This window comes from Tachysurus vachellii, chromosome 11 (assembly GCF_030014155.1).
Source record: "Tachysurus vachellii isolate PV-2020 chromosome 11, HZAU_Pvac_v1, whole genome shotgun sequence".
Taxonomy (NCBI): Eukaryota; Metazoa; Chordata; class Actinopteri; order Siluriformes; family Bagridae; genus Tachysurus; species Tachysurus vachellii.
In genome coordinates, this window is record NC_083470.1 from 20601883 (window position 1) to 20624669 (window position 22787).

The 22787-nt window shown below is 37.2% G+C and overlaps 2 protein-coding genes across 3 annotated transcripts in view; one reads left to right on the forward strand and one right to left on the reverse strand.

Annotated features, from left to right (window-relative positions):
• The window catches only part of LOC132853643 (probable G-protein coupled receptor 153), a 41713-nt gene extending 25750 nt beyond the window's left edge, over window positions 1–15963 (forward strand). The window contains exons 4-7 of one of the 2 annotated variants that reach the window (XM_060881547.1): window positions 6177–6366; window positions 8034–8063; window positions 12932–12951; window positions 14283–15963. In XM_060881547.1, coding sequence (XP_060737530.1) covers window positions 6177–6366; window positions 8034–8063; window positions 12932–12951; window positions 14283–15059 — 1017 coding nt within the window. In that variant the 3' untranslated portion in view covers window positions 15060–15963. Of the gene's footprint in view, window positions 1–6176; window positions 6367–8033; window positions 8064–8645; window positions 8831–12931; window positions 12952–14282 lie in introns of both variants that reach the window. The other variant, XM_060881546.1, reaches the window with a different exon arrangement.
• A 3299-nt stretch (window positions 15964–19262) lies between these two features.
• On the reverse strand, window positions 19263–20108 carry her3 (hairy-related 3). Its single transcript, XM_060880812.1, has 3 exons — window positions 20019–20108; window positions 19780–19861; window positions 19263–19651 (listed from the first exon to the last, which is right to left on the reverse strand). The coding sequence occupies exons 1-3, from the start codon at window positions 20097–20099 to the stop codon at window positions 19263–19265; spliced, it is 552 nt and encodes a 183-aa protein (XP_060736795.1). The 5' UTR covers window positions 20100–20108.
• Window positions 20109–22787: the final 2679 nt, after the last annotated feature.

The following is a 22787-nucleotide window of genomic DNA, read 5'->3' on the forward strand; positions in this document are numbered from 1 at the left end:
GGCCCTTAACCCTCAGGTGTATTAAAAAAAAATAAAATAAAATGATAATGTAGGTTGCTCTGGATAAGGGTGTCTCCCAAATGCTGGAAATGTAATATTAGATTCTGACATATATTCACAATTCAGCTCATGATTTTCTAAGATATGAAATCACAAGTGCTGATTTGCATGTGAACAGTTTATCGGTGATACCTGAAATTAGTGAAGAAGAAAATATTTGAATTTGTTTTTTGTTTTTTTTGGTGTGTGATAGATGCTCTCCACAGGTTCAGATCTAAGGGTTTGTTGAATAATTAGCCAAAATGTTCTGATTATTTAACGTTAGTAAATGATTGGAAACTATTGGAAAAAGGCTGAACCAATTTTGAGAATTAGATCAACTTTCCATAAGTTTAAGTTTAATAATTATTACTGTCCATTACTAATATATACAGTACGGTGCAAAGTCTTAGGCATGTGTTAAGAAATGTGGCAAAGTAAAGAGGCCTTTAATATGCAGGCTTACTGTATATAAGTAATTTCTACAGGCTTAATAAGTTATAAGTAAGTACTAATCTAAACTAAAGTCAGTATTTGGTGCGATAAGCCTTTGTTTTTACATCAAACTGTAATTGAATATCTCAGATGCATGCTGCATTGTTTTATATGGAAATTTGCTCTGATATAAAAATTTAGAGATTTTGTCTGTCACAACCTAAACCCTTGCTTTTGTCTAAAAACTGGTCTGTTAGAAAATATACTAGGTTTAAATTAGGTCATAAAATAAACATCTACATCATCCAGTGCCTAAAACCTTTAAACAGTACTGTATATCTGATATATTTAGCATTTTTAGTGAAGAACATCACCAGTTGCTTTATTCTTTAAGGCAAACACACAGCGAAAATAAGATTTATGTTTAAAAAGATTTTTATTATTTTATCCCACATAGACTCACTAGTAACAGAACTTGTAAATCATGTTATCTACTGTATTTATTATTTCTGTTTTAAATAAAGAAACGCAAACCTACCATGCCCGAGGTAGTTTGGATAAGCGGTAGAAAATGAATGAATGAAACGCAAACCTGATTCTTCACAGTTCATGATTTTGTACTTCTGTTAAGTTTCACAGAGGGTTTTTCATATTTTTATAAATAATGCTTTCAAATTCAACTTTTTTTTATATTTAATTAGCATCTATTTATCTGTGTACACAGTCTACGTGTGTTTATTTAAACTAAGCGGTCACTGATGCACAGATACTGTTCAGACACTGTAGATGAGGCTGATTCATGTTCTATCATTCATGGCATGTGATATCACAGGTATATTTTGTGAAAGTTTTACAGTTTTGACTGATGTTTTAGAAAATGTGTAACTTGAAAAAATCGCAGCTTGTGGTTTCTCATGCGTACGATCCATCCGGTGACTCATAGACGCTACACAGAAGGAGCAATGTGTCAAGCTGAACTTGTCCCCGACTCTGACCACTTAGAGACACTGCAAAAGCTTTCAACCGCTGTAAGACTCCACTCTGAAACTTTAATGACCAATTCCAGTTACATGCCTGTCAGCAGTATAGGAGTATAGGAGGATTCTCACAGCAGTGTTTTTTTTTTTCTTGCAAAGGAAAAAGTCTTCTAGAGTGTGTATGAGTGTGTATGAGTGTGTATGTGTGTGTGTGTGTGTGTGTGTGTGTGTGTGTGTGTGTGTACATGTCGGAGAGTATGTGTTAGTGTGTAAAAGAGAGAGAGAGAGAGAGATTGAAGTCTATGGTGAATAGAAGCAGACTGAACACCACAGGATTATTCGTCTCTGGAGGCCTGAGAAAAGCTCTCAGCTGAGAGTGTAAAATTGTCATCACACAGAAGCAAGGGGCCTCGCTGGTTCACTTTTAATTAGGCGAGCAGTGCTCCCAGGGGATCAAGGAGATGCTTACTGTATGTAGATATTTTTATTATTATTTAACGAACTTTTAGCTTTAACCTCAGCTACTGCTCAGCTAAATGGGTCAGAGACAGAGAGCCGGTGAGAGAGAGAGAGAGAGAGAGAGAGAGAGAGAGAGACAGAGAGAGATATTCATGTAAGCAACATAGCCTTCCTGCCAAGACTGGATCTTCTGAAAGAAAATAATGTTCAAGTAAAGAGGTTTATTTTTTCTTTTTCGGTTAACGTGTCACTTCTCAGTAGCTGAAGAACCCTGTGTATTCTCATAACACATAATGTGCCAACATCAGATTTAACAATTTAACAGCAACTTAAACTTTTATCAAGTTATAGAACGTTCAAAAGAAGTATAAATGTTGTTGCATTAATTGCACCATATAGAATATAATCATAGTATGTATTCGGAGAATGATGAGAATTTTAGTTCTCCACTGGTGCATTTACACATGTATAATGTGACTGAAATTATCTCGTTTACTGGACTTTCATTCAGCCTTTTAGTTTCTGTGCTGGGGGCTGGAATAAGTCTGACCCATGAAAAACCCAGGACTGAATTAAACATCAGCTACATAATTATAGGCTCATATTCGCTATATATACTTTACGCTCGTATTGTAATATTTATCCAGAAATACTCAAGATGATTCTATACTTTCAAATATTCCATACATCTGAATTGGCTTAAACAAACCTTTCCTTAATTGCTGCTGGTGATTACCGATGATATATTTGATCTCAATTTTTTTGTCATTTTATTGATACCAAATTATAATATTGCCAAATATTAAATAACTTCTCTCAATCTGCTCCAATGTAGAATCTTCTCCTCTTTACTATTCATCTGTTTCACTCTCTTCATTCTGTTTTTCTCTTATTCGTTACTCCTATGTAGAATAACATTCGCACCGACACTCCGACATAAACGCCCGACACTCCGTGCCATAAACTGAGGCCTGTTTCTTTCCCGTTCGCTGCAATAATGAGCTATTTAAATGCATTGACAGCTTTGTCACATGCACACTTCATTTACAGTGTGTTTTACAGTGAGTTCGCTAAATGGCCTGTGCTACACATGGTTTTGAGTCTAATCTCAGTTGTTGGGATAACTGATGTGATGAACAGGCTACTGGAATCTGCTTTTGTGAAGCTGGCTTGATAGAATCCTTGCATGGAGTTCAATGTTAATATTAACATAACGTTGACTCCAGGGATTAAACACTGACACTGAGAGGAAGCCCAGGCCTGGCCACCTGGGCTCACACCCAGTACAGTCGTGTTAAGGGGACGCTTAAAGAAAGTTTTCCCAGTTTGATTACTAGGAAAATTCCTCCTGATGATGAATCTTAGAAATGTGCACCCACTGTACTGGTGCAAAAATATTTATAGGGAATTTGTCAAGGTTTTTTACTTGCTAACTGAGTAATCAGCTAATGCCAGAGCACGCTGGAGATTAACGGTACATGGTACAGAAAGATACTGCTAGAAAACTAAATATATCAGTGGAAATGTAGACCATGAAATACATAAGGAGGTTTTTTTTTTAGTAGGATTGACCTGCTCTCCAGCAGATAAACACAGCTAAGTCACGATACTCTAGATACAGAAACCCAACAGTGGCCATTTATCATTCATTAATTTGAGTATGCACAGCAGACAAAAGTGAACATAGTGTTCTTAATGTGAAAAAAGTTGATCATAGTACTGTATACAAGTGATTTTTACCCTTAATCCCTTCCTTCCTCAGCATCTTAACGAGCACCAAGTAGTGTTAATTTTGTCACCTATTTTTAATTTAGTCTTAGTCTTAGTCTTGTGCCAAATGTCCTTGTTAGTTTTAGTCATATTTAGTCATTCACATATCTTTTTTTGTTAGTCAAGTTTTAGTCGACTAATAGTCTCGTCATTTTAGTCTAGTTTTAGTCAAAAGAAAACTCAAGGTATCTTAGTCAAGTTTTAGTCGACTAAAAGTCTTTTAATTTTAGTCTAGTTTTAGTCAAAAAATTGTAGTCTTTTTTTAAAATAACACATTATTACTGAGATTATTACTGATAAACATTTCAGTAAAAAAAGTGTTTCACATATCTCAAACATTGGTTAAATGTCATAATTACCTGACAAAATACACTTGTTGAATGATTTTTGTTGAATGCAAATGTTAAACGTGTCTGGTTTTCAATTTCTGATTTAGGAGACATTCACAAATGATTAACCTGTTCTGAAGAGTATTTTATTTTAACTAACACAATTCAAAAGCTGCGGCCCAACAGACTCCGACTGACAACTTAAGTTACAAAGGTTTTTAAAACTGTTTTGGTTGCCTTGTGTCTCATGTTTCTGTTCAAATCAGAAATAAAATAAATATACTCAGAAAAACTGAAAAGAATAGGCCTACTTTACTGTGGGCCTAAAATACAACCTATTTACAGTCCGAGAATCACAAAAGTATCAGTGAGACATTGAGAACACTCGTTTAAACAGTGCATACACTCCAACTTGACTACACATCACATTTTTTACTTTATTGATACTGCTTTTAATCGTAATGCAAAGACCGGTCATCGGGACATAAGCTGTCATGTACAATAAAAGAGCCTGCGCAGCGACAAGAAATATAATTTAACACAAAAAGCCTGACTAGACCAGGGGTGGACTTGCGCTCAGTTTTTTTTTTTTTTTTTTTTGAGCGGCTTGTGGACGAATTCTTTCTACGTACACACTAAACAGCGTGAAGCCGCGAACTCGTTCTGAATATTTTAAAGGCATAACAGCTGATGAAAAAGCAGAGACAATGGCCACGTTCACACTGCAGGTAAAAGTGGCCCAAATCTAATTTTTTTGGGGTCAAGTGACCAGGTCAGACTTCTTCAGGAGTAGTGTGAACACTCAAATCTAGCCCAGATCTGATTTTTTCTAATCAGATTCAGACCAATTCCATATGTGGTCCTAAATCAGACCCAAATCTGATTTTTTCCAATGTGGCCGCAGTGTGAACAACCAAGGCGGATTTGATCTACATCGACATTCGTCACAATTATGCACTGGCGAGTACGCACACAAACGTGACTACGCCAAAAAAATGGATCAAATAATCAAAAGTTGCACTCGACATTCGAAAATTTTCAAAACACTGCGTCTCTGTGCTGCCATTACACAAACATTTAGAAAGAAAAGTGAAAATGCTTACTTCCACCATAACCTCGACAACCTTGAGTGTGATATTGTTATTGTTCGTTTGCGCATGCGAGTCAGTTCGAAACAGCAAACAGTTCACACTGGTATCTGATATAGGCCACATTTTAAAAGGTAATGTGAACAGCCAAACAAAAAAATCAGATCTGAGCAAAATATCCAAATTGAGCATTAAGACTTGCAGTGTGAACGTGGCTAATTGTAGACGAAAATGAAGAGAGATTTTATCTTAGATTTTATTTTATACAAAACACTTTTCGTCAACAATAATGCATGTTAATTTAGTCTTAGTCAGCGTTTTTGGACAGTGGTGTAGTCTTGTCATCGTCTCGTCTTAGTCATGAAAAAAAAAGGTTGTTGACGAACATATTTCGTCTCATCTGACGTAATTAACACTAGCACCAACTCCACTATATAACCACCTAGTCATGCTATAGATTTTGTCAAATCTCTAGAGTTATCTACTAAGTCATTTGTGTCCTTCTACTGATTTGTTATCCTGTGTTTTTTATCTTTTATATTTGTTTAGACTGGGTTACAAAAGTGCTGTAACAAAAATAATTGGTTGTTCACAATCACAATTTCCTGATGACTCTATGAAGTGGTTGTGCAATGCATGAAGTATGTTAAGTGGTGAATGAGTAGAAAGATACAACAGCAAACAGTCAGTTCTGGCAACAAAAAAAGCCCTAAGATGTCATTTTGTGCTGGGATTTCTGTAAACAATGCTGCATGACTATTAGAAATTATTTGAAATTGGACTTAGCCAGTTTTATCAATTTAGCAGAAAGGCAAGAATCTAGCTACGGTGATAAGGATGACTCCTGAAAACTCAGTTTTTCTGTTTTCTCAATAAAAGCAAACAGAAATAATATTTCCCCTTGAAGAAAAGCCAATTCACTGAAGGGAAAGGATATGAAACATGGGGTAGTGGCTCATTTTGCTTGTTTGCTTTGTTTATCAAGTGAACTATGACTTGTGAACGAGGTTAATCCCTTACATGAACAACAAATTTTACGGCACATACACACTACTAAGTTGTGTTTGTCTTTGTCACAGGTGGTGAGCTTTGCCAGTCTCAAGTATGACCATTCCTACAGCTGGATGGTCCTGTGTGTGCTGTGGTGCTCCATAGCCCAGTCCATCCTCCTCCCAATGTTCCTGTGGGCCTGTGACCGCTACCGTGCCGACGTCAAGGTGGTCTGGGAGAAATGTGTGGCTATTATGTCCAACGACGAGGTGGACGAAGGTAAGCGGCACGGTGAAAACTTCTGCATGGTGCCAGGAGAGGTGACTGACACAAGGGTCAGCTTAGAGATCTTCTTAAGACAGCCAATGATTATATGCAGTGGAGTGGAAATATCATGTATTTAATATGGAAGAGATTATTTCATTAGCAAAATGTTGAGGCAATGTTAGAATCTATAATATATAGTATAATGATATGATATATTGTTTATTCTGTACTAGCTGATCACTCAAACCAAATTGTTGAAAAGCTTCGTGTCATTGTCCTTATACTTGTCTGGAGTCTACAGTTGTATAGCCTATTAGACGTAACCAGTGGCGGCTCATCCATAGAGGCAGGTGGGGCAGAGCCTCTCCACATTTATCAGCTGTTCGTCTGTTCGTATCAACAAGTCGTCTTGTTGCACAATCACGAGAAAGCACACTCTCTTAGGTTTTGTAGTTACGATTGTAACTAGTGGTTACAATATGTGAAATGCAAGACGCAGTAATAGAGGCCCCTTGGAGCAGGAATCACCCTGCCCCATGCTTGTGGGAGGAGCAGTGGGTTTTATCGTAGGTTATACGTAGCATTAGTTAACTCCGATCCCATCTCAATTTAAATGTACAAGATAGTAGCCTGTAGCATGACTCAGCTCTCGAGTTCATTTTGGCTATCAGTACAATGAACCCTTAAGAGTCTAAGATGTTTTTTGGATCCTTGAAATGTATTTACATGCCCTGATCATATTCTGTGCAAAAGTCTCATTACACTATAGTCAAATTTGTGTTACAATAATATGTGAGCGACATGTATGTGCATGGAGAAGTTTAAACTTGTGTTAGAGAAAACTATTTTTAAAGACACTGAAAATAAATGTATTACCTAAAACAATACATTGATGCCACACTTTAATGAAATTCAATGCCCCAATGAAATCTGTGGTTACGAGCCGCCGCTGTAAGTAACTTAAATAATCGTCTAGTTTATTTTAACCTAATATAGAAGGTGCGTTTGAGAAAACTGTTTATTTTAAAGGATCTGCTGTTGCTTGATTCAAGGATATTAATTCATATATTAATGACCATGGAAAATAATTGTGTGGTGGTCTGTGAAAATCCTGTTGGATGCTGCTGCGGTTAAACATCTCTATGTTCCGAAAACATAAACATATTTTACCAAAACAAGCCAAAAATGCAGGTTTATGTAGGTTCTTATCTAACCTCGCCTTGGCCGTCTTCCTGCAAATATTAAGTTGGCTGAGCAGCCAGTTTAACAAACGTAGACAGTTTGTCTGAAGAAAATCTTGCCAACTACGTGTGCTTTTCTCACACAGGGAATATCAGTAAAACAAAATTGATTTTAGCATGAATAGAGATCAGGTCAGTGATTAGGTAATGTTAAGGCTTGTGTTTAAATGCCATGAGGGACTTTTACCTGTGGTGATGAGACATGGACTGATATGAATAATGCTTAGAATATATATATTTCATTATATATATATATTTTATTCCCAGGCTGCCACACAATTTTAGGTCATTTACAAACCATGTTATTACTTGGATACTTAGCAATATTGAACCGTTTCAGCTCAGTGCAATGCATGCTTAATAATCCAAAATGAAATGTGCAAACGGTTGGGTTTTTATTGTGATCTTAATGTTACCAGTGCTTCTGCTTCTTTTCAGAGGGCTTGCCCTGTATAACACAGCTTGGGTGTATGTATAAAGGGTTGTTTCTTGTTCTTTACCTGCCATTGATCTGCATGCGACGTTGCCTGTGCTAATAGCTAACGTCATCCTTCATGCTTAACCAGGCCATATTAGCTTAAGCTCAGCATTTTACACTGCCCTAGCCCTGCTTATTTTCCCTACTAAGATTCAGTCCTGCTTGTTACTCACGTAACTCCTGAAATATGTCAAGATTGATACGTCAAAATATCTCAAGTTCAAATTGAATAGAAACAAACAAACAAAAGAAGAAGAAAAAAGTTAGCTGGATTTCATTGGAGTGAATCTAAAACTTCCTCTTTAATATACCAGAGCAGTCACAATATCAAAGACTAGTCAAAGATCTGTAATTGTTTTTTCTCCATCGTCCCCACCATTAAACTTCAAAATTTCAATGCAGGCCCAAAACCCAAGAAGAGTGAACTGTCTCTCTCTCTCTCTCTCTCTCTCTCTCTCTCTCTCCCTCTCTCTCTCTCTCTCTCTACATTTTCGTCTGTCTGTCTGTCTGTCTGTGTATCTGAGCACGTCTTTTTTTTTTTTAATCCTGATATATGCTTTCTGCGTTTGCAGAAAACAGCCAGGATGGAGGCATTCATCCGGACTTAATATATGACAGACCTTATGACTATAGCTCTGCTGCTGATATCATGACGGTAGACCGTATTGCCAAGTACGAATTCTCAACCTTAGAAAGGGGGGTCCCCCAGTGTTATCCATTGAGGGAGCCTCAGGAAGATAAAATGCACTATTTGCAGGTATATTTCCTTTAATTTTATTTATTTGTTTTATTTTAATTCCCCATGAATTGATCTTTTATTTGCAACTTTATAAGATGAGAATTGTGCATGCTGCAATGGCCCTCAATACTTTTGATATTCTAATGCTGTCATAACTTATTCTGGAATCATTAAAAAAAAAAAAAGAAAAATGTGTTATTTAGTCAGTTTAATATATTCCCACTTTGGTATTCAAGAAATATGATGTGCTCGGCTGTTTGGAAAATGTGATTTTTCATGCTACACACTTATTAGGCTGTAACTCAGTTTATATTGAGAATATCATCCTTCTTAAATGCAATATATAGCTTCATTAGAATATCTACCCATCTTAGGGCTTTTTACACATGAACCTAGGTGATTGTAAACCCAGCGTAAACAGAATCCTGGATTATCTTCTTTCATGTTTTACATTACTCATACTTTACCTGGAGTTAATAATAAATCCTCACTATTCATAATCTGATGTTTTACACTGTATTTTATTCCTAAACCCTGGGTTCACCTTCCTGGATTATTCTTGCCATATTTGCCGTGTCAACAAACCTGATTAGATAAATACATCATCGGTTGGTTTAAATCACGGCTTCTCTCGTGCTGTCGCATCAGTGAGGAAAACAGGTCAGCTGTTCTGTGCCCGAGCAGACGTTGTTTTCCGTCTAATCTTAAGTTTGCCACGTAGTTGACCATGTGTTTGTTAATATCTAGCTTCAGTGTCACATCTCCACCCCCCTCTCTATGGTATGCACTTCCTTGAAGTTCATTGTTTTGTCGCATGAAGCTACCGAGCCGTTTTGGTGAAATCACATGATATAAGTTGTGCGCTATTCGATTTCTGATGATGAGGCACTTTTCATAACATTCTGAAAGCACATTAATTCACACTGTACATTAATTTTAGCACTGCAGTGCAGGGTTTAACACCACAAAAGCTGCTAACTCTGCTTCAGATCAAGGTTCAAAATTGTAAGAAAAGCAGAGTTATAAAGCGGAAAAGTGATGCTAACTCTAAATTTCACTCCTCTACCTGGGGTTATAAAGACAACCTGGGATAAGACGCTGTGTGAAAAGCCGTGCACGTCATAACACATGAATAGTTTGTTGCTATTTTCAGAATGCTCTATAACTCAGTTATTACAGCAGAGACTCACTACAGATTTGACCTATACAGTTGTGCTCAAAGGTTTGCATACCTTGGGAGAATTTGCAAGATTTTTTTAAAGAAAGTATGAGTGAGAAGGCAAAACAAATGTATTTGATGTCTTATTGGACTCAACTTGATATGTAAGGCATAACAGAATGGCACAGTCATCAAACAAAACATAACAAAAAAAGAAAATAAGGTAATATTCCCTATTTAAAAGTTTGCATACCTTTAGTTCTTAATATGGTGTGTTGCCCTCTTTAGCATCAATGATGGCATGCAGTCTTTTGCAATAATTGTGCACGAGGTCCTTAATTCTCACAGGTGGTATAGCTGCCAATGCTTCTTGGCAAAATGCTTCCAGTTCCTGTAGGTTTCTTGGTTATCTTGCACAAACCGCATGTTTGAGATCTCCCCAAAGTGGCTCAATGATACTGAGATCAGGAGACTGTGATGGCCTACAGAACCTTCAGCCTTTTCTGCTGTAGCCATTGGAGGGTCAACCTTTGACTTGTGCTTTGGATCATTGTCATGTTGGAACATCCGAGAGCTTTCTGCAGCGTTCGTGCTGTAGAATGCAAATTGCCTGCTTGTATTTTCTGATTTTCATGCTGCACTCATCTTGCCATCAATTTTTACTAACTTTCCTGTGCCCCTGGAGCTCACACAGACCAAAACATAAGAGATCCACCACCATGCTTTACAGTGAGGATGGTGCACTTTTCACCATAGACCTTGTTGATTCCTCACCAAACATTGCATTTATGGTTGTGACTAAGTTTAATTTTGGTCTCAAATGACTCCAGAAGCTGTGAGGCTTGTCTATGTGCAGTCTGGCGTACTGAAGGTGGCCGTTTTGTGTCATGGGCGCAGTAACGGCTTTCTCCTGGCAACTCGACCATGCAGGTCATTTGTGTTGACGTTCCTCCTTATTGTGCTCCTTAGAACAACACCACCTTTTTCCAGAGCAGCCTGTATTTTTCTCAAAGTTGTTTGTGGGTTTTTCTTTGCGTCCGGAACAATTCTTCTAGCAGTAGAGGGTGAAATCTTTCTTCTACCTGATCATAACTTAGTATCAACAGAACCTCTTATTTCCACCTCTTTATTAGAGTTTGAACAGTACTGACTGGCATTTTCAGATATCTTTTTATATCTTTTTCCTGCTTTATAAAGTTCAACTACCTCATTACGCAGGTCCATAGGCTGTTATTCTGTCTTCCCCATGGTGCAGTATCCAGCCAAGCCAAACTTCCCTTTAATAGCCATTTAAACCTCTGTGTGTCAACCTGTGTGTTTATAATGTGGGCATTGCAAGGATGGATATGTAAACTTTCAACATTCAAGGATATGTAAACTTTTGATCAGGTTGTTTAGGTGATTTCAGAGTCAGACAACTTTTTGATAATTAATGACTTCACTTGATCACTATCCTTAAACAAGGAGAAAATCTTTTGCATCATCAGTCATATTTTCCAAATAAATGGTAATATTAAACAATTTCTTTCAGGGTATGCAAACTTTTGAGCACTGTATTGAGAACTGTATTGAGAATTTATGCTGCTTCATAAATGTGTCTCATTTCGCTGGTATAGTTATGGAATTAAACACTTCAGGCCGTGCTGTTATAGGAAAAAAATCAACATGAATGAAATATTGTGGATGTTGTGAGTTTAAATATAACAAGCAACTGATTTGAAGTTTTCTCATCTTTAAAATGGTAAAAAAAAAAATAATAAATTGTATTAGAACAAGTGCATGGATATCAACCTCACAGCTAAATAAACGACTGATTCTGATGAATCAGAGCCGAGCATTCAGCAGCACTGTAGTATACTGGGAACAATCACCATGACTTACATTTTAAAAGTGTACTCACTTCAAAAAAAAAAAACAAAAAACAAGAAAAAAACAATTTCTTGACACTTTGGCAAGTAGGTCACACTGTGCCAAAAACTCCTTCTTCCTGGAAACTTTGGAAATGAGTGTTTCTCGTTTCTGATCGCTCACTGTTTTCTGATTAATTAGCACAAGCTCTTAAGGGTTAAGATCTGGTGTTATGTGGGTCTACAGGCCTTGAAGGTAGCATTAGGACATTAAAGCACTAGTCTATCCATTAATCCACTAATTCACCAGTGAGACTCATGTTTCAGTACAAAATAAATCAGGGACATTTTGCAATAAAATGCTGATGCGCTTTCCATTACTCTAAACTCATTTTTGCTTTGACGTGGCAAAGAGCCAGCAGAATAATATGTGTTTTCAGTGCTTTACTGTATATAGCCCTGAAATCCTTTATATTCATAAACAGTCTGTTGTTTGCATCTCTTTGAGAAAATAATGTTTTAATTGCTGCCTCTCGGTTTGAGACACAGCACAGTGTTATGTAACAAAACCCGAGGGATGAACATAGCATCTGTACAGTTGGCTTCTAATTTTTCTATATTGAAAGTGGACAAAAATTTATATTCAATATAAATAAATGGGACTGTAAATGAACATGCCCAATAAAGATGATATTCTTAAAGCAATAACATGATTTTTTTTTTTAAATCTCTCTAACTCTATGGAGATTCTAAGCTCATTTAAATATGCTGTATGAAACCAGTGTTAATTAATCTGTGAAATAATCAAATGTTTATCACTGTTGATCTGGCGTGAATGCTGTAAAGCACAGCATATTATTTTACTGGCTCGATGGACCGTCCTGACCAGCTCTAGTCCTTTCATCTAACTCTGACCGCCTGTGCATTTGTACTCCATTACTCATATAAAGATGCTTTGCTTCCCTCTCCTGGCCAAAGTTCTCACACACCGCTTTCAGCCAGTCACCGCCAAGAACAAAGCCACCATACAGTTTTAGCTGCTGTCTCATTCTCTTATGTATGTACACCTTTGTCCAGAAAAAATCTTTAATCAATTATATTTTTCTTGTGTAGTTCTCAGAACAATGTGGAATGTGAGTATTAAATCTACAGAACCAGCGATTATGGCTTGAATTTGACTATAGATGAGTTCTGAGAGAGTATATAAAGGAGTAAGCTTTCTATACACTCAGTGGTCAGTTTATATTGTCCATGCAGTTTGGATTTATTGGCCCGTTTAGTTAATAGGGCAACCATAGAGATGCACTTTTATTAAGCGTAACCTTACTGACTGTAAGCCCTTTGTTGCTATGTAGCTTGTCTGATCTCAGTCACCTCCACACATCACTGGAAAGGGACCAGCTTTGGACCACTGTTGACTGGGTTTGTGTGATATAACGATTTAATTACCAAACCTGCCAACCTGCTATGAGTTACAATTTATAAATACTTTAATTAAAAACTGTAGATTAGCCAAATGGCACATGGAATCATTTGCCTAAGATTTGCCTAAGAACTCTGACACTACAGTCGCTGTCCTCTGCCAGTCAGTGATCGGATATTCAACAGGGCTAATGTCGGCATTAGACTACCAATGTGTAAAAAGGATTCAATTGAAAACATATTGTGTTGCATCACTTGAAATCCCACCAGCCAGCTGAGTCTTCATGGTTGCCACTGCCAGCAACAGTTCCTGACTACACAGCTGGTAATACTATTGCGGTATTGCTGTGACCTGGACGCTGTGTTATGAGTGTATCAAATCTCTTGGGTTTTTTTAAACTATGTACACTTATCTGCATCTACCCCTTTATCAATGGTCAGTGTTTGTTGGCTTGGTTGCTAGATTCTCACTATAACAATCCAAGACATTTCCAGACTCACTTAATTCTTAACACTTTTATCTCTGCCAGTTTACACTTGAGACAGGATACAACCTCAGTGTTAAAGGGCTTTTCTGAAAGACACAACAGTGGCAGCTTGGTTGAGCTGGGAATTGAGCTTCAACCTTTATGCCCGGCTTTATGCTTTATCAACTGAGCCGAAAAGTTGTTTGAAAACCCCAAAGTGCTCTATCTGATACCCCTGCACTACCAGATTCTCATCAATAGGGCTGAAAGCAAGAGATGACATACAGTCAGAAAGCAGACCAGTGTGTTGTGTGTGCCTGATCAAAGGCGAATGTGTGTAACTAAGTAAAGTGGCCACTGAGTGTAGCTCCTATGATTAGCTTGCCAGGATATTATTATCCCGTATTAATTCACATTATCATACATTCTTAATGAAATAGATTATGTAACGAATAATGGATTTTGAAAGCATGCCCTAGTTCTTAGTAGCTTGATAATGCATTGCAGAATGATACAAAGAACAGGAATTCTGCATACTAAGCAATCCACATGGTCTGTTTCTGTGTTTACATCAGGTGCCCCCTACAAGAAGATACTCCCACGACGAAACCGACATGTGGACAACAGGGCAGATTCCTTCCTACCTACATCGCTGGGGCTCCACCGAGGACATGATGGGTGTCCCACGTTACACCTCAAACCGCCACGAGAGGCGGCGCAGCAGCCTGGTCTCGTACCACGAGGAGAGCATCCGCCATCAACACGCACGTAGGAGCTCCGACGGGACACGCTCTCTCCCTCGACCCCAGCGCTCCGAGGACGATTTGGGCTGCTTCAGCCGTGACGAGGTGATCAATTTTATCGATGAAACACCTCTCGCCAGCCCGATTAGGAGCCCCCGCCGTGCGTCGGCGCTCTCGTTAGTTTCCGCCACTCAAGAGCATCAGATTATCCTCCTACCACATTTCCCGCTCACACATTTCGAGCGGGAGCCTCAGGCCCTGCGACGTGCCTCGGAACACAAGGGCTCACGCACTGAACTGCATCAGAGCTCACCAAGAAAGGACAGTAACAGCAGGGGGAGAGCAGTAGAAGTGGGTCTGAGCGAATGTGGGTCTGATAAAGGCTGCCGAGAGCAGCGGCGGGACAGAAAACGTGCTTCTGAACTCATTTTAACAGGCCAGAGCGTGTGGACAGCAGCACACTCATCACTCAGGGGAAAATCAGGACAAGGGGAAGGGAATGTGACTAAGAGCGAAATCCAAGGGAGCATGAACAGTTTCAGAAACTCACAATCACCGTCGTCAAGATATTCTGCATTTCATTCGGGTTCCATCAGATCGACAAACTAAGATCCTGAAGTTATTATTATTATTATTATTATTATACGTCGTACACGCATCTCTTATTATTGATATGAGTATTCTTGTTATACATATTCAAGTGGAATGTTTTTGTAACATGGGCACTTAGTGATTGAGTCTTGAGAAGTGGTCTAAGGCAGAGATACGTACATTCTTTTATAGCTATTTTTAAATGTTACAAATATACAAAACATGCTAATCTTGTATTGCATTATTTGGAATTAATATTTCAACTTAAAGAGAATTATGAAAGTAGAAAAGGGCCTTTTTTCAGCTGGTGTTTACAATAGCCACAACTAGCCATTTAAACTTTTTACTGGATTCCTATTCCACTCTTTTCACTGTTTCTGTTGTTTACGATTGTGTGCTTTGTTATTCTGTTATTATTTTATAAAACTGATTCTATTAATGTATAGTGGATATGATATGATTTCCATCAGACAACAAAACAAAAGGTACATTTGTAAATCAGAGTTAATCATTTCCATTTTCAGCCATTTTATTTCATACACAAAAGAAGCTTAAGTTTCAGATTAAATAACTTGTCAACAAACACCAAAGCATTTTATTCTAATGAATCTTTTATTCATTATAAAGTTTTATAAAGAATAAAGTTTTATTTTCACTGCTCAGATTTGTTTGGACGTAACTGATGCCCTCGAGATAAATTTTGAAAACATTTGGGAGAACTTTTAACCCGGTATCTTTGACAGAGCAAACATCCAATTCCTAAAATGATCTTCACTGAGCTTCTAATTCCAACCATTTTTATTAAAAGAAGTTTTACATTACAATTGTTTCTGTTTTTTAGAATGAAAATGTGTACTTGGCTATGTACAGTAAATGCCACACGCGGTTATTTATCCATTAAATCACCACAATTCTATTTGAACTCATCTCGTCAGTGCATTACTTTCTAATAGCTCTAGTACCATCCGTTAATCTAGACATTTTTATGCTTTTTATTCATCTGCTGGTGTCATGGTAACCTTTTATGCTTTGTCCCTTTTTACTAATTGAGAGTTTTCTTCATGACAAAATGTTTCACAGTTGGAAACATGCATAGGATTCATAAGCACGCTGAGTTAAAAGGTGAAGGAGGGAATAAGGAAAGCAAAATATAGCAGTTTATCACAGTTAATGGTTGCAAAATGAGAAAAAAAAAATCAACCATGCAACACCATTCCTATCAAAACCTACCTGAGAGCATCCAATGAAATCCAGTGCCTGGGTTTCATCAAGTGTTATTCAGAGTGCTGTTCATTGTGGCTTGTGCTCGGATGAAACTTTTAAACTGACTGAATAAATGTTTAGTGACAAAAGGCAACTCCATTGAAAAGGAAAAGTAGTCTGCTCTCATTGTTTCTGAGAGTGTTGGAAAGAGAGCACTTTATTTGAAATCCACCAGGCAGTAATTCTCACTTTTAATTTAACAAAAGAAAGCATGTGGAAATGATTAGAATTCAGTAGTAACTATGTGTTCATCCATGTTTGAGTTCTTATTTTGAAAACCTATTGTTATTATCCTCAGGGAGACCCTGGGATTTGTGTGCAGTAAGTATTATTGTGCTCATTAAAGCACTTGACTTAGCACATTAATGCTAATCATAGACGTACTACATGATTGGATCCTCCAACTTTAAGGTCTGCTGCTTTTCCATCTGCAAAACAAAGTTAAATAACAGTCTTGTAATCTTATAGATGTCTTTGAAAACTCTACTGGTTTTACACAGTTTTTTTTATTTATTAATAATATAACTATAAGAATGCGCTGTTAATTTAGTTTGCAAAACATTTCTGAATTGAACATTATTTTTAGACAAATGTGTCAAAGAACATCAGAATATTTCCGTTTATAGTCTTCTTAACAGCAAGGTTGCACATGGAAGAACATAGAGTAGGAATCACTAAAGTAATGGCTATTTTTATTTCATAGATATTCCTGACATCTTTCACTTTTTAAGGATGGTCAGCATACTTTTTTCTACCTTAGACAAAGTTTATATACTGTATCTTTTGAAGCTACATGCTCTCCCTCATTTACCGATTAAAAGCATAGTGGTTTTATTTCGGGGTTGCCAAATCATGTTTTTTGTACACCAAATCATCTGGAAACTGATACCTGTGGTCTGATATATATACTAAACCTGCTGTCATTTCAGGTTGGGATACATAGGTTCTAGTTGGGGGATTTTAAATTATGTATGGATTGTAAGCCGTTCAATCTGGCAACTCTGTTTTAGCCTATATTACCACCTCCTCTATAGGTGAACATATTTAATTGGTCTTTCATGAAGAAATCGAATTTATCACAAAATTTAACATGGGTAATAATCATAAGATGTTGATTTATTGCATCGCAACATGAAAAAGAAGATATTTAATATTTAGATTTAGTATTCAGACACTGCTATTATTAAAGATATTATTTACTCCTCTCCTGTACTTGATACAAACTAGTTTGCCATATATTTAATGCATAAATGTTTAAAAGTGGAATAATTACAAAAAAATATAAATATAATTTAAAAAAAGCACTTTGAGCTGATACCTTGTCTATACACAACACTATTATTCCAAGCTAGGGTCTGTTTGAATAATGGGTTCTTTATCAAGCTAAACAGTCTACGAATGTGGCCACTTAGACAATGTCTCCTCCTCTGTAGGTGCAGGTAAGTCGCTTAATTCATATCAGCCATTCAACAAATGTTAATCTTTATTAAGTCCTCATTCACAACTCCAATTGAATTCTGTTGAATCTCCACAAATCCTGTTGAAACTGTTATCTGTTGCTCTGGATCAGGAAAATGGAAGTGGAGATATGGGATGGACTTCAGAAACATCTGTGTAATGCTAGTTTCCAGTCTTTTATGGTGTTTTTGAGGTGTAGTTAGGTTGACAATTTTTGCGAATCATTTGGTGCATCCCTGCTTAATAATGTTATGAAAAAAAATGACAGGCTGCTAGACTGTAGACTGTATAATTGCATGAGTGTGACTCAGTGGTTAAGGTTTAAGTTACAGATCTGAAGCCATGTGTTCAAATCGTAGCACTGCCATAGTAGGAAACATGCATTATGTGCAATTTTTAAAGCATCAGCCAGATGAGTACTGGAAATGTACTGGCTTGTATATTATTTTATAAAATATTTTGTATATAAGATATGACAATACTATAAGATCAGATAAAATATACCTTTATTCGTCCCACAATATAGTGTGAATATATTATACAGTTGATTACAGAACTTTACTGCCAAAAGTAAACAGTACAATGCACAGTAATCTTTTATGTACAGGCACATAATAAATATTTCAAACATATTGAATGTGTTTCATGGTGGAGTTTCTGTTTCTTCCTGAGACAGATGATAGCCTTTTTCACAGTGTTGTATAGTCACCCCCTTTAACTGTCCTCAGCACACAGCTGCTTATGAATAGGCCAGTAAAAAGATCGGGGGCGTGCCAGTGATTCTCCTCACCACATGGGGCCATCCTCTCCAGCTTTATTCTGCTACTGTGTCTGACAGGAGCCAGTGAGCACAAAGTTTACATCACAGAATGCATTTTCTAATTGCAAATGCTTATACATGTCATATATTTAACATGCTTGAATATCAAATATCCTGCAAAGAATTTGTATTTTGTGATTGCAGGACAGAATATAGGGCATTGCCCATTTAAACTGCTTTGGTGTTTTGTGATGGTGCAACACTTTACTGAGATACTTTAAGTTAGTCTTCTTCTCACAGGATTGTTTTTAGAATTTTACTAAAATACTAATAAATAATGCTAAAAAAAAACTTACTAAATTGTACCTTTCATTGCTGTGTATCTTCTACCTAATCAATGAAAGTAACTTAAATTCATTATTAATATACAGTATACACTATTATTTATTACATACTTATTAAGATCCACTTCAGTGACAAGTATCTTCCTTCCTTATTGAAAAGGACAATTGATAATGTCATTCCACTTATCTAATGACCTAAAACAGCTTTGTGTAGCACTTTTACATAAATACAGAGACGGCATCATTAAAAAAATATTTTATTATAAAAATAGACATTTACAAAAGTATTATCTAATATGATTTAATTCAACATAAAACATACAAATCTATAATTCTATTATAATAAACAATTTGTTTAAAATATCAATACACGTCTAAAAGGAAGTCTATAAGATGCTACCAGGGCCGCCAATAATTGTGCTGTAAGTTTGTAGAAGCACTACAGTTTTGGTTAACAACGATGTGCTTGTGTGTTGTTTTTTCTTTGTTGGAGATTTCTGTCCGTTTTCGTTTAACGTTTTGAGACACTTTGACGTCAGTCAGGAGACACATGACGTCGGTGCGAGGAGATGTGGGCGTGCGAGCCTTCAAGGAGCCGTCGCTGTCCGCGGTACTGGAATCCGGTAGTCGCGCGCTGAGGCATAGTAGTGCGTTAGACAGGTGCGCAAGCGCGTTAGACCTGAGCGCAGGGTTTGCGTTGCTCATGAGAAGATACTGATGCACACCGGCGATGCAAGTCCTGAAGCCGGCCTGATATTCAGTGATAGCAGAGTTAACAGCCGATACTGTAAGAGAAAGGGAAACACAGTTCATGAAACCACAGGGTTCAAACGCAAATCCGCACACCCTGTTCGTGTCATTATGATACACACTCACGTAACCGTTTAACAGTTTTCTTTCCAAGAATACAAACCTTTCTCAGTGTTTTGAAGATGCTTCAGGTGCTTCACAGTTAGTTCCAAAATGTCCGCTTTTTCAAATTTCCGCTTTCGGATCTGAAAAATAAATGTGTAACGTTAACATTAGTAGTGTAACAAGCCAATTACTTGAATAGTTTACTTGAATGATCAAAGTCAATTTAAGTACCCCAAATGTATATGTAAACATATTGCTAATCATAAAGAAAATAATGTGAAATATGAAAATGCATACATTGTTGGAGTAGAAGCCTTCCAGTAGGGTTTTTAGCTGATCCAAGCAGGTATTTATGCGCGCTCTTCTCTTTTTTTCCATCAGCGGTTTGGAAATCTGGAAGAAACACAACAAATTTGAGCATAAATAATTAATATAAATACAATCATTAGAATTTATTTCAGCAGCTTAAATGATATGAAAAATACAAAAATATTCAAAATTCACCCGAAACTCGTCTCACCTTTTTACCCCCTGAAACTTTTGTCTTTATCGAGGACTCTGAAGCTGCAACCATCCTTTCAGTGCTCGAGAAACTCCAGCGCACTTGTGTGTTGGAATCCGCGCTGCACGACCTATTTATACTGAGACACCCGGTTAACATGTCAATAGGGCGCGCGCCCTTTAGCTCTTCAGCTTCACTTGCTACAGCCAATGAATATCAAGCTCTGGAGAGGCTATTTGGTGACAGTTTCAACTCAGAAACGTGGAGAACTTTAGAGTTGTTGTTGTTGTTGTTGTTGTTGTTGTTGTTTCCGAACCATTAAATATATAATGATTTGTGTTTGTTGTGTAATGTTTAACTTTCTTATTGAATAAGTGCTGTGGTGGAAAGGAAATGGTTACTGAGTAACAAGCATATAGATGTTATTTAAATAAATAAATAAATAAATAAATAAATAAATAAATAAATAAATAACACGCTATCCCTAACCTCATTTTGGTCCATACTCCAGTACTTATTCATTGTAAGTACAATACAATTTAAGCAGAGTTTTGGCAGCTGGAAGTGGTCAGTTTTCATCAGGTCAATTATTTATTGCTAACAGAATGTGTGAGGTAGTGTATGTCATACTGTCATTGGATTTCTTTTATAGAATTGGACCTAAGTCACAGTTCACCAAATAAAACTTTGAAATAGTACCAAATATCACTTATAAAGAATGCACACCATGTACATCTTTGGTAATACAATGTGAACCGAACCACCAACGTGTGGGGTGAAGTTGTCCTGATAAGCGTACAGAATCACCATAAAATAGGAACGTTGCAAATTCTCAGTCGCTCTGTTGGGGGTACTTGTACCAGTTCTGTCCTTTCAGTCTTTTCTGTGTATGTTGCACGGCGTGGGGCTGCGGGAAGAACCGTGCAAATTGTGCCCACATCTTCATACAGCGTCTTTTTCTTCTCGAATGACAGGGAAAGAATCAAAAGTTTTGCATTTATGTCAGAGAATATAACCATTATTATATACATTTTTACCATCTTCTTCCTAAACGTACACGTGCATTGTAGATTTTTGAAGGCAATATATTTTCGTAAATATTTTTAAGCCAAAACAGAGGTAGAAATGGAACAGATGTGGCCTTGAGAGTGCAGAGCGAGGAGAATCAGAGGAACGCCTCCTGTCCAGGGCCCCTAAGCGCCTGATTTTCCACACTGCCTTCTCAATAGAGCCCAGGTCTTGGGAAAATCTTGGACATGGCACACACATTGTGGTCCAAATAGTTTTTTTAACAGGAGTCAGCATCTCATTCAGCCAAATGTTAACGCTAATAAAACCAATCCATTGCAGGAATTATTTCCATTTCCTTTGCTTTTTTCCTTTTCCAAGCAGGGAATAATGTTATGATCATTTCAACATTAAGCAATAAATCGCTCTGGTTCAGCCTTAAGTCATTTGATGTTCAAGTTAGCAGTGTGGGTAAATGAATAAATCGAGGAATCACAAAAAGAGAATTTCTAAATATTTCCTGTTAGTTGCAAAACCAAAAGAATTGTAATAAATGTAAAATTTGATGATCCTGTGCCTCATGGCGAAAAGCATTCAAATTTGCTGTGTTTGTTCTTTACTGATCTCAATAATTAACTTTTATTTAAATCTTGTCAAAGTCATTTATTCTGTTATGCTATAATTTTGCCCTATAAGCCACCGCTGGCAGTGTTGTTATGAAAAGTCATTATATTCCAGTCTAGGACTATAGCATTGGGTCGACACTCGCTGTTTGACACAGCCCCACAATAAACAGTTAACAGTTTGTGCCATCATGTGTTGTTTCTCTCACTGTCTGACTAAAATAATCCAGTAGATTAATTTATGTGTGGAAATGCAAACTATTGAAAATAACAATACTGATGCAGTCTTGTGTTTGCTTGGTTTTATTGGTATTGACTAGATTTTGTTATAACAAACAAATAAATAAAGGGAACCGTGTGGTTACACTGGTGGACCTTCTGTGCTGGCTGGAAAGGTTCCCAGTTGGCTTCACGATTTACTGCTTCAACAAAGTGGTAGAAAGCAGAGAAAAGGAGCTTCGCATTTGATGTCCTCCTCGAGCGCGCGCCACGCGACACAATGAAAGAGCACTGAGTGCTGCTCTTCTCTGGAGCTCTAGAGAAACACACTCCCACCCTTTCCAAGAGCCCACTGATCTTTATACTTCAGCCTTTTGTCTGGCTTTTCTCTCCGTATGAGATGAGAGAAAGAATCCCTTCACTTTCAAGCACAATGTGGCCTGATTTAAATGGAAGAAAAGCTTTGGCGTGAAGGCAATCCTGCTTGTGTGGGTTTAAGCCCTCAGATTTGCACTGACCAACAAACTTACTAAACAAACAAAATACACACAATTAACGCATATATAAATCAAATAAATAAACTAACTCTGCGTGACATAGACATAAACTAAGCAGGGATTTATTATAGTGCAGTTTATATATTTATAGGTGTGAATTATCTGTATACTCATGTATGTCTGGTGTGATACCTAGTTGCATATTGTCCATTAAAAC